Source organism: Triturus cristatus, chromosome 9 (genome assembly GCF_964204655.1).
Source record: "Triturus cristatus chromosome 9, aTriCri1.1, whole genome shotgun sequence".
NCBI classification, from domain to species: Eukaryota; Metazoa; Chordata; class Amphibia; order Caudata; family Salamandridae; genus Triturus; species Triturus cristatus.
This window is the reverse complement of record NC_140592.1, coordinates 880,105,843-880,118,637: the sequence shown is the minus strand read 5'-3', so window position 1 is coordinate 880,118,637 and position 12,795 is coordinate 880,105,843. Positions and strand designations below refer to the sequence as shown.

Sequence of the window (12,795 nt, the reverse complement as noted above, 5' to 3'; positions counted from 1 at the left end):
GGTATAGAGTTCAGTGCATAGAGAGCAGTGGCACAGAGTGCAGTGGTGCAGAGTAGCATGGCATTGAGTTCAGTGGCAGAGAGTGCAGCCATGCAGAGTAGAGTGCATCTCATAGGGTGCAGTGCTTTAAAGTGCAGTGGGATAGAGTGCATGGTCATATAGTACATTGGCTTAGCATGGTGCATCTCAAGATACTCTGTGATACTGCAACTGTATGCGGTAATATTTTCAATAGGATTTGAATAATGTGTTTGCTTATAAAAGACTTAATTTGTATCTGCTTGTGATATTTCAAAACATTTTTCGGATGTATCTAGCCAAAGGACAGATGCTTCACTACCAATGATTGCACCAGGCCAAATGTCGTATGATGTCCCTTCCTGTGATAAATTCAAAAAGCACAATTGATGGACAGAATACAGAACAATGTCATACATTCACCCCAGTACAGAGATCTGGGCCTAAATCCATCGTTGTTGTGCTCCCCATGCCATTCCAGTTTGAACCCAGCCATATGCCATTCAGTCTTGACCCTGCACCCAATGGGAACAGTCCAGCCCGAACGGCCAGGCCAGGTCCTCCCTGGACTGGAAACAAGCATCCTAGGACTGGTTTTGGGGTTTCACCCCTCATCAGCCAGGATAGCTTGACTCCAGTGTCATGGAGAGCACGGGACCCACGTCTGGGCATACCCATCCCACTCAGGGTGACAAATGCAAAAACAACAGTTGATGGATAGAATGCAGAACAATGTCATACATTCACCCCAGTACAGAGACCTGGGCCTAAATCCATCTTTTTTGGCTCCCCATGCCATTCCAGTTTGAACCCAGCCATATGCAAATCACTCTTGACCCTGCACCCAATGGGAACAGTCCAGCCCGAACTGCCAGGCCAAGTCCTCCCTGGACTGGAAACAAGCATCCTAGGACCGGTTTCGGGGTTTCACCCCTAATCAGCCAGGGTAGCTTGACTCCAGTGGCATAGAGTGCACAGGACCCACGTCTGGGCATACCCTTCCCACTCTTGTGATGTCATGGGATGGATCAACAGTCACATGATATCCCTTCCTTCGATGTCAGTAGTTCAAAGGTTTTGTTAAGTCACTTTCTGTGACATCATCTGGGAGTCAAATGGCATGTGATGTCACTTCGCTACCTCTGTCATTTCAGTGAATTGACTTCCATGGAAATGTTCGAAAAAAGTTCATAGGTGCTTTTCTCCCTGAATACTTCTCTAAAATACAAATTGTCCTCTAATAGTCGCTACTGGCAAATGTTCACCAACTGCAAGTATATAAATGCAATCTCAAGATCCTGGCTTTAGCACACTATAGAACGATTGACTAACAAGGACAAAGTGTAACACGTGGAAAGTTACACCCAATGATGCAAGATGGGAACCACCATCTCCAGGCAACATGATAGTTCAAAAGCTCCTGGGAACTGTGGTCTTGTCCGGCACTCTTGCGTAGTGTGTTCTCCTTTGGTGCAAAGTCTTTCGCCAGGCAATGCTGACACTTAACAGTCACTGCCAGGCTTTCTTGCCTCAAAATGATTGGGTTAGTGGGTCTGGCATATAACATCCCATGCCTGTAGACTTCTAACCAGGCTGTCGGTCATCCTGACATCTTATATTGGCCTCGCTGCAGCACCGACCCTGGCTAGAACATGCATGTGTATAGACTATGGAAGAGGTGGGGCTCCCCTCACCACTCCAGCATTGTTCACAGATAAATTATTACTCAATCAACAAAGCTTTATTTCGACACGTGATGTCATAAAAGCACAAAGCACATAAAAACAATTACAAATTCATTATTTTTAAAACATGTCGTAAAAAATCCAATTTGAAATATGCAATAAATATCTAAAAAATGTATTAAATTTCACAGCTTTGGGGATTAAAAACAGTATTATAAAAGATTTAATTAAAACTGCTAGATTTTTGCCTGATTAGCCATGCCCAACCTAGAAATTTGGCCACTCCACAAACTAGGGTGGTATTGGTGGTGGTTTTAAGGATTCGCATAGCGACAATGTGATCCCTTGTTCCTAAGAGTAAACAGGCGGGTCTAAGCCATTTCGTCCTAGGTAATAGATAGGCTGGGCATGCAAAGAAGAAATGGGAGACGCTTTCAGTGACACCAGGACAAAATGGACAGTCAGGGAGGGTCTTGTGGGGGGGTTTCCACTTACTAGTATGGTTGCGTAATGGGAGCGTCCCGAACCTAAACTGAATAAAAAGTGACCTGTCCCTGGGCTTAGTGATAAAGTCAAGGTATGGTTCTAAGAGGATAGTTGATTTGTGTTGATAAAAAGCCTCTGTCAGCCTTCCAATGTTGGGATCTCTTTGTTCCGAGGCATCCACCCAAGCCCAATAGGCTCGCTTAACTTCGGTCTTCGATAATGGTTCCCCCGCTGGCCAATCAGTTGTAAGGCCGGTTGCAATCAGGAGTTTTTTTGTGTTTGCGAGCCACTCAATTTTATGGGCACCTTGCAAGTTCATAACCTCCCTGAGCCCTTCAGCATAGTTAGAGAGCTCAGGGGTTCGCCACAACCGCGCCCAATATAACAGAGGGCGAAGGGTGGCTAGATCCCTAATTGAGCGCCTGCCAAAATCGCTAAAGAGTGGTTTAGTCGGGGTGCCCCTGGGGAGTGATACAAGTTCCCTAAAGAACTTGTTTTCGCTGGTCACCAGTGAGTCAACACAACTGTAGCCCCATAGTTCGGCTCCATAGAGTGCGCTACCCACAGCCTTTGCAGCATAGATGTTTAGTACTGGGGTAATAGGTTTAGAGGTGGAGGCCCGAAATTCCTTTCCCAAAGCACCAGTTACTCTTTTGAGATTAAGTGCCATTTTATCTATATGAGGCTGCCATCTGAGCCTGTCGGAGATTCTGATTCCCAGATAGTCAAACTCTCTGACACGCTCAAGTGGTTTCCCTTCTAGGGTCAGAATAGAACCAGAATATTTTGAGGGATTGAAATAGAGGAGTTTAGTCTTGGCGGTATTGATGACGAGGCCTCTTCGCTCACAGAACAGAGAGAAGCGCTGTAACAACTTCTGTAAACCCGACGGAGTTTTTGATATTAGCAAAGTGTCGTCTGCGAAAAGAAGTGCTGGAACTTTATCACCCGCCAGAGCGGGAACGTCCGCTTCGACTTCAAGCAGAAAAGAGACCACGCCATTCACGAATAGCGTAAAAAGTGTTGGCGCCATGACACACCCTTGTCGAACCCCTCTATTCACTGGAATGTTTTTTGTTTTCTGGCCCTGTGACCCCCATCTAATGCAGGCAAAGTTCTCTTCGTGCATTCGGATGAGGAGTTTCAGAATATAGGAAGGGATGCCCAACTCCTCCAAAATTGACCACAGACGGTCACGGGGGACCAGATCGAAGGCGGTTTTAAGGTCAATGAACGCAAGGTATAAAGCACCCTTGCCGATGGTAACCGTCTTCCAATAAAGAAGCATTAACCTAAATGCTTGGTCAATGGTGCTGGTGCATGCCCTAAAACCCGCCTGGAACTTGGTTAGAATCCCTTCCTCGTCCACCCAAGAATGTATCCTCTCCAGAAGTACCCTGCCGACCAACTTCTGACCTGAATCGATTAAGCTGATTGGGCGATAATTCGCCGGGTCTCCCCTTAAGCCCTTCTTAAAAATGGGGATTACTTCTGCACCCTTCCATGACTCCGGCACCGGGGATCCACTCAATAGGCTGTTGATATAAATAGTAAAAAACGCAGCCCAGCCTGTTGGATTTGCTTTGAAAAGGTCTCCCGGAATGCCGTCAGGACCTGGTGCCTTGGCAGATACAATCTTATCAATTGCAGTTTGAACCTCCTTCTCCTCAATACTTGGGAACAAGACATGGTCATGGAATTTTACTACAGACCCAGGGCTGGTGGGCTGGTCTACCACAACCTCAGGATCTGCATACAAGTTCTTGAAATGGTTGAACCATTCCCCATCCGTGATGTGGTTAGGGATTTGCACCTGGGCACAGCTGGATGATCTTCTCATGATGGACCAAAAAAGCTCGCCATTTTTTGCTTGGCTCGCTAATTTCAGTGAAACCCAGCGCTGTTCTTCCCAGACTTTTTTGGCAGATGCGAGGGCTTGCCTATAAAGCAACCTCGCTTGCCTACCCTCAGCAGGATTATTGGATTTGATTGCAGAAATTAGGCAATTTTTCTTAATTCTGCAGTCTTTATTGAACCAATCATTCTCTCTTTCAACTCTGAGGTTGGGTTTTTTCCTGCGGTCAATGAACAATGCCCCAATTGCATTCATAGAATCCACATAGACTTTAGTGTGGCTAGAATTGTCCTCAGATAATGAGGAAAGCCTGGTGGTGTAATCAGCAAGAATGTTCTCCAACGCAAAAAGTTTAGTATCGCTAAGGGCGATTTTAGACCATTTAAGGGATCTACCACAGTTAGAAGGCTCAAGCTTCTTGGTCAACAGCTGTATACCTGGTAGAGAGGAAGTAGCCTGTCTATGCCAGACTTCACGCATGGTGAGGGACAGGGGGTTATGGTCACTGGATGTTGATGGAATTACAACCATGTCAACGACAAATTTCCATCCCCTCCTGTCAATTAAGATGTAGTCTATTCTACTTTGACTGCCTACTCTGTTGAAAGTGTTAGCGCCCACTAGATCAGAAGGGGTGCGCCCATTGGCAGCTCTTAAACCGAATTCCAACGCTATGGCGTTCATTTGGATTACAGCAGGGGTCCATCTTTTAACGGGGTTCAAGGAGAGTGAAGGGATATTCCATCTAGTGTCCTCGTCATGTGCGCCCAATAAATCTTCTGCGGCAAGTGGTTCAAAAGAACAATTAAAATCACCGGCGACAAGAAGATAAGAATTCGAGGTGCATGCAGAGAGTATCTCTGAAAGAGCTGTAATGGTAAGCGACTTAGCACCCCCTTGAGTGCCACGGGAATAAACATTAAGAAGTTCCCAGGGTGGACTGTTCTGAGTATCTTTGATAGTAAGCCTCATTATATCAGGCGTGGAGCGACCGTCAATAGTGACCGTCAGGTTGAGATCCGCCTTGATCCAAACCATGAGGCCCCCAGAAGGGCGCCCACGGCCTGACGAGATGGCTGGTATAAAAAAGCAACAGAACCCCGATTTGTATATTGGATCAGCACTCCAGGTTTCCTGGAAGATACATATATCGTGTTCTTCTATGAATGCGTTCCAATCAGGGAGATCTAGCTTGTTGCGTAAACCAGCTATGTTCCAAGAGACAATCTTGAGAAGACTAGGTGTAAGTACCCCGGGAGTTGAAGCACTTGGAGGATAAATTTGAGGGGGGTCAGAACTAATGATGGACCTCGTCAGGCTCGTTGACATGATTGATAAATTCGACCCCAAATGTTCAGTCAATGAGGTGGGCTCTAGGGGACAACTTGCTGAGAAAAGCGAAGGAGAGGCTGGGGTAACTTTACTATCCTCCAGTCAATCGACAGCTTCAAGACTGCTGAAACGATTTACTGTAGGAATAAAGTCTAAGGGTGGCAGATGTATAGGCCGACTCCCCAGTGGAGGGCCTCTCCCTTTTCCATGTACAACTGTCCAAGGTTCTGTGAAATGACCAGGGGGATAAAAATAGGTTAAGGGGAGAGTTGAAATACATGAGCCTGTGGTGGTCGACCTCCAGTTGCAAATATACTCAACTGTTCTAGTGTCCTTGAAGTTAATTAGGATGCAATCCCCCTTTATGTTTTTAGCTAAGTGGCCTACCCATGGAACCCGTCGCACCATAAGAATTTTGGCGCTGATGTGCGGAGGTAATGGTCTATTTGTGTTGAGCCAATATACAACCCTATTCCTTAGGGTTGCTGGTGACTCAGGTACATTGCTCTCCAATTCGGGCACTCCTGCCAAGATTACAACATATGGAGCTGTTTCAGGAGGCAAGTTGGGAGTATTAGCCATGGTTATAGACTCTGGTGTTAAAGGCCTAGCAGCCTCTTTTAAATCTGTTTTGATGGACAAGATGGATTTCCTTGAGTTGCCTGCTCTAATGGAGATGTTTGGTGTAATTAAGGGTTGGCTTTCGGTTTGGGCTGGTGGTAAAGGTTTAGGGGCCAACGGGACTTTCTTAGCTCTAGGGTTGGCAGGTGGGTTAGGGGCCTCTGGCCTAAGAGTGGTGCTTGGTGCAATGGACAGACCCCCTAGAATGCATTCGATCCTGGCTAGATGTTCTTCGATTTTGAGTAATCTGTCCTGCACAGGACAAAGAGAGGACCTAATTAAATCCCGTATGTCATGCAAGCGCAGAGGGTCAGGGGTCCCTCCCTCAGCCGCTACGCTTTGCCCATCTCCCTCCACCTGGCTCATTATCCTTATTGATGTGAAAATAGGTTGGGGGACAGGGTCATCCAGTGGGGCCCCCTGTGAGGGTTGCTCGGTGATGTCAGGGGTTTTATTCATTTTTCCCATTTGATTTGGCACCTTATGTTTGCTTTTAGAATGTTTGCCCTTTCTGCCAGTATTGGGCGGGCGCCCTTGTTTTGTTTTGGGAATAGCCCCCAAGTTACGCTCCCGAAGCTGCCTGGTGCTACACTCCGGGGCTGTGCTAGGGGCAGACGGCAGTGGGCAAGGAGACAATAACAAAGAGTCGAGGACCAAAGACTGGTCCTCCACTAAAGTATCAGCAACCGTTCCGCTAGCTGGCAGGTCCTGGGCTGATGGATCTGTGTCAGATCTAGCTGAGCTTGTGGGAGATAAAGCTTGACGTGCTGGAGACCGAGCATTAACAAGGTATCCCAGGGAGGACCTTCTGGCGGCTGCCAGATCCTGGGAGACACGGCGCTCCAGAAGCATTATTTCTTGATCAATGACACAATTAACTTTAGTCACAAATTGGTCCATTGTCCCCGTGAAATGAGCGTTTGCCGCCCTGGCTTTGTTGTCCTTTGGTGGCATAATGGTGGCCAATAGAACAAACTGCAAGGAGGGGTGGTACAACAAGAGCAAAAGCAATAATTAATAGATGTTCAATTTCGCATAACACTGTTGAGCGCAATGCGCCTGTGGAGGAAAATGAGGCAACAGTACCTTAGATGAAGTGGAGTGCAGGAAACGTTGGAGGGGTTGCCCAGCCCAGACTGTTCCAGACAGTGACGGGCAAGGACGGGCCCGTCCTTGGCCCGGGCTTGGCCCGGGCGCTGCCCGCGCGCGTCCCGCGCTGCGAGGAGCCTGGGGGTTATTTAAACAGCCCGGGCGCTGCCTGATGACATCAGCGGCAGGCGCCCGGAGCTGAGGGTGCTGGGATTTGTGGTTTTACAGCCTCCCGTCGGCGTCCCAGTTCGAGTGAGGAATGGTCGTGTCACCCCTGGAGATGCCGTTCCCCTCACGGCGAGCCTTAGTCCAGAATCAGCAGTGGAGAATTCGAAAAGCGCGTCCCGCGCTGCGTGGAGCCTGGGGGTTATTTAAACAGCCCGGGCGCTGCCTGATGACATCAGCGGCAGGCGCCCGGAGCTGAGGGTGCTGGGATTTGTGGTTTTACAGCCTCCCGTCGGCGTCCCAGTTCGAGTGAGGAATGGTCGTGTCACCCCTGGAGATGCCGTTCCCCTCACGGCGAGCCTTAGTCCAGAATCAGCAGTGGAGAATTCGAAAAGCGCGTCCCCATAAATTATTTCAAATCAGGAACATTGTCTCTTAGGAAGGTGGATCTCTTTGGCCCCAGATTTAGGCTGCTACATCAATGACAAAAATGATAGGATACCCCATTACCACAAATTTTTGCTAATTAAGGTAAGTTTAGGTTGAACCCTTTATGCCGCAGTATTACTGTCCATCTTGGAAAATCGAATGGATTACCACCAGCAAAAGCCTGCCGCTAACTGTTGACAGGTCACAAGCAGGTACTTTTTCCTGACCATTAGATCATTGTAAATGTAGCACATCGAAAGAGTCCCTATAAAATGCTCTAAAATCCTCCTCAATGATGTTCGCGCTATTAACCAAAATAGAAATAGTTAAAATAATAACTATGACAGGTGGAAAAATATGTTGTAACATTAGAGCAATGACTTAATCAATCTAGGGGTAATACCAACAAGTAACATTATTACTACGTCTAGGTATTAGGAGTTAGAACTGAAACGTAATCGAGAGACTCCGTAATCTCTATTAGGGTTATTTATATAGTGCAGACCTGGCCAGAATGGCTACACCACGCTTTATATACAACTAGGTTATATGGGAAAGGCACAAGTGGTTGTAGAATGTGCCCAAGGACATTTACCCAAAGGTGCACATAGAAAATAGCTCCATATATTTTGAGATGGGTAATGGGGGAGCAGGGGCCAGTTAACTACGTGTTCTGCAGGGAAGGGGGGTTAGACCCAATTCAATTCAGTGCTTAATTTGTGCCAGTGGTCAACAGCAGCTCTTATTTTTTGTGACCAGGGCTTATATTTCATTAGATTTTTACCCAGAAGAAGACAAAGGCATGAAACGGGGAAAGCAGAAATGACAGAAATGTAGGAAGTGATTGAGCTAGAGAGGACTGTGGAGTGCAGAGGAAAGAGGCGATACAAAGATTGTTACTTCAGGGTCGGGAAAGGCCTCAGCAAAAAGTGGGGTTCGCATTCCCTGGACAGTGTACTCAAGGCTCGGTTAGCCCTTCCAGTACCATGAAGACATCCCTTTGGGAAACAGCGGTGCAGACTTTCTTCTCACACTCGCTTGCCCTGCCCTTGGTACTAGTGGGAGGGGTTTTAAAGTCCAAGTCAGCTTCCAACATTCCCGGCCAACTCGCCCGCGCTGGAGTGAGGGAATCCAGTCTCGGGAGTGGTGGTTGACAATCTTGTACGCGCTGCACAGAGATCACTTGGAAGGAGAGATCTGGTGAGATTGAGGAGGGAGCGCTTTTCGGATTGGTCTGTCCTCCAGAAGACGGGGTGCATTTGTAGGGGGTGTACAACCTCCGGGGTGCAGACCGTGCCTTTGTCGCGCTCAGGAGAACGGCGCGTGCATCTGTGGGAGCTGTGTCCACCGGGAGCAGCCCAGGCTGCCGTGGGGAGCTGTACACGCCGTGGAGAGGAGAGCGGAGCGTGACTCGTGGGAGCTGCACACGCCGGGAAGCAGAGGCTGCTGACAGTGGGAGGAGGCGGCCGGGGAAAGCCGTCCCTTCTCCGCGCACACCCCCGCCCATGCGAGCAGCCGGGGCTCTGGCCGGCGACCACACCGAGCCCTCTGCCCGCTCCCCTCGCACAGGCTCGGCGGTGGAGCGTCGGGCGGGCGGGATGACAAGGTCCCGGTGACGAGCAGCGCTGCGGGGGACAGCGGGTCGGAGCCCGCCGGCGGCCCTACTGACCACAGCCGGCGCGGAGGCAGCGGCACATCGAGGAAGGCAGCATGGAGGACGGATACTCGAGCTACAACAGCCTCTACGACACCACCTCCCTCCTCCAATTCTGCAACGGTAACCCGCCTGCCTGCTGCATGCGTTTCAATCTGTGCACCGTTTTTTCTGCCTAAAATAATGGTTGACATCTTCCTCCTCCGCCATGAGAAGGGAAGGTGGGAGGACCACTAGACCAGACCTTCCTTTATTTATTTATTTTTTTTTTTTAAATAAAAAAAACATGTAGTTTTATTTATTTTTTTCATAATCAATCTGAAAAATGAATCCTCTTTTTTTCTTTTTTGCATTATCGTGGATGCTTGCTATCATTTTAATATAAAATGGCCATCTTCCTGCTTCTGCAAAGTTGGTGGGGAGAGCTTCCATTTCCAAATATACTTCAGGTCTGTAGTGCCTTTTGTTGGCTAACTGCAGCCAGCCTGCAAAGATGCTACAATGCACAGGCTGCGAAAGTCCCACAGGCGACTTCTTCTGGTGGCATAAAGCGATTCTTCATGGTGGGCTGCGTTCACACAGAGTTTTCGGCTCTGGCTTAATCCCTTCCTCCCCCACTGAAGGGCCAGCTGCTAACAAGGGCGTGTTGGGGGAAACATCGGGGGTGTCCCGGCCAAGGGTCGGTGCCTGGGACCCGTGCCACCGAACACAGGCGAAAGTTCACGGGAGGGAGCGCCTGCCGAGCGAAGTCTCTGGGTAGGTCCAAGTGCGAGTTTGAGATGTCTGGGGCGCGGGACATTTTTGAGGGGTTCAAGTGTTGCACGTTAAATTCCGAGTTGGGGGGGGGGGGGGGGGGGTAGGGGTTGTTTGCAGGGAAGGACAGCTGGGGCCGGCATGCATGGGAACTCCCCCAGATTCGTAGCTGAGGTAATGAAGTGCAGTTATGCAGGAGTGGTGGAAAGCAGACACTGGCCTGTTCCACGTCTTGTGTGAAACCCCAAAACCCTGTCAATCAATTAGTTAAAGTTGTATTGAGTTTAAGTTCTTTACACAGTGTGACATCCTGATTTTATTTGGTGCACTGACTAGTAGTGTGCACCAAATAAAATCCGGATGGGCCGAGTTACTTTTCCTGACGAGCAGCCCCCTGGGGCACGAATGCTTTCTCTTCTCAGTTCAACCCACCTATATTTGGACTATTGCTTTCAGGCAGGTGCATCTTGAGAATGAAAAAGCAACATCGTATTATTGCGCACGTGCCTCTGCCTGTTTCAGTAAAATTCGAATTATTGCTAAAATTTTTATTGAGATTTGGTCATATGTCAATTTCCGGCAGAACTGCGTAGTCATTAACTTGTCGGGCACATTTGGCAGTAATTAAATGAATTAGTGACATTAAGCAGCAGCGTGAACTTGTAGAAACTGTGACTTCTTTCCAGACTCATGTCATGTTTTGCCTCTTTCAAGTGTGAGTCAAGTGGAGTGTGAGTAATTCCTCCAATCCTGTTCTTGCACTCCTGTATTTATATCATAAAACCGATATGTACCGTCATTAAAAGGTATATAAACCGGACGGCATGAACTTTTCAACCCTGAAATGGAGCCACTAGATGTCCCTGCCAACAGGGAGGGCACCAGCGGAGCAGTGGGTCGGGGGAGGGGGGGTGTCGGTGTCAGAAGTGTTGGCTTTAAGCATCGGTGTGTTGGCACCATCTTCTGAACATTTAAAGTTACAGGCACAGTGCAGCAAACTATAGTCTTGTGCTCTCGGTCACCGGCTGTTTTTGTTCCTTTGCTACATTCTTTGTCACTTTCATGAACTGTAATGCCTCAGCTGTGAGTTGTGCCCCTCCCCCTTTAGAAATGTTCTGCCCTGACGGGGGTCAAAGGGCTCTCCGGGTCTTTGTCTTGCTCGTCTGGGGTGAAATGTTGACCCGGGAGGAGTAAATGAAAGATGAGTAGTCGCTTGGCCGCGCGTGATTGCTGTTCTGGACTGTGTGATAACCTATTAGTTGATCAGGTCCAGCCCTCAATTTGAGCCGGTGGTTTCCGGTGCTCCGCACCGGCGCTTGTGACAGCCTGCCAAAAGGTAGCGCTGTCTAGCTAATTTAAAGATGACCACAACAACAGTTAATTATTAATGCTACATTCATTAAAATGACTATTACGTGTCGCCCACGCCATCCTTATCCTTTGGGGGCCTGAAATAGTCCGAATTGTCACACTTGTAGGAGTGTGATGGTTAGAAGTTGTGTTGTTACTGTTATTGGCTGCATGGCAGGGGCAATGAGTGGTGGTGGCTGCAGTGGCCTCCTGGCGAGAGTCCTGGCACTCAGGTTTTTTGCAAATTAAGCACTGGTCAGGTCTAGGATCTCACGAGTTGAATCCACAATGTGAACCTCCACACCTCCTTGCTTCTTGGCTCTGGGCATATACCAAGAGTCAGAGACCTATGTCCTGTGGTCCCCAAGGGTTGGGGTCATTGTTGGTTACACCCACTTCCTTCCCGCCTCACTCCACTCTCTAACGTGTAGCAGCTCACAGTGTCCTGGATCTTTGCATCACAGATGACGTTCCTGCAGAAACAATGACAAAAATACACGTGGGCTCGTTTCCACACCTGTGGGCTCGTTTCCACACCTGTGGGCTCGTTTCCACCCTGTTTCTTGGCAGTGGAAATGCAGCTTTTTTCCTGTAAGTATCTCCCACAGGACCACCCAGATGTAGGAGATGATGCTAACGCCGTCTAAAAATAGTTTGATGCTATGACTGCTAGTGAGTGTAATTGCAGCATCCTTTGATATTCAGGGCATTCAAAATGACGTCATGAGTGCCATTGCATGTCTCATTACAAGTCACGTTATCAGTGACATCATTGAGGCCACACGTCATTACTTGTTGCTCACCTGCTGGCTGATTTTAGAAAACAGTATTGTTTGTCTGGGCCTTATTCATAAAGCTATTTGCTCACCTAAGTGCAACTCATCCCAGAAATAGTACTATTTATGAAACCAACATCAAATTCAGAGAATCGGTAAATAAAAAATGGACTTACTGATGCTTAAATTCCATCAGTTTGGCAGGATTTCAAGTGTGAGTAAATCAGCTTATGGCAGTGGGCTTTAGAGTTTTCTGGGTGGGAGCACTTGCTAAATGGGGGTGTTCACAATGTTGTGCAGGTAGTTTCTACCTCTGTAAACAGTTAAACATTTACTCCTATAAAATTAAACCCATTTCCAGGATGGGAAAGAGGAGGAACCCCACAAAATTGGTGGAAGTGTATAGGAAGGGGTTTCACCACAGTGAAAAATATTTTCCAATTTCGAAAAAAAGTGCAAATGCAGTCATGTATTACATCTGTGCGTGAAGTACTATGAGCGTGCAACATTCCCAATGCAATAATGTTTTAACTTCTGAGCACTCCTGAAAATCTGTGATTAAATATTTTCAGGGCCACACCT

General features: G+C 48.0%; 1 protein-coding gene across 10 annotated transcripts in view; it reads left to right on the top strand.

Moving 5' to 3' along the window:
- Positions 1 to 12,795, top strand: part of EML1 (EMAP like 1) — an 889,011-nt gene that overhangs the window by 506,735 nt on the left and 369,481 nt on the right. For 3 of the 10 annotated variants that reach the window (XM_085626398.1, XM_085626397.1, XM_085626402.1), the window contains exon 1: positions 9,245 to 9,457. The exons of 2 other annotated variants lie outside the window; for them this stretch is intronic. In XM_085626398.1, coding sequence (XP_085482524.1) covers positions 9,391 to 9,457 — 67 coding nt within the window. In that variant the 5' untranslated portion in view covers positions 9,245 to 9,390. Of the gene's footprint in view, positions 1 to 8,774; positions 9,458 to 12,795 lie in introns of those variants that run through there. 5 more of the 10 variants (XM_085626400.1, XM_085626399.1, XM_085626394.1 and 2 more) reach the window with 5 other exon arrangements.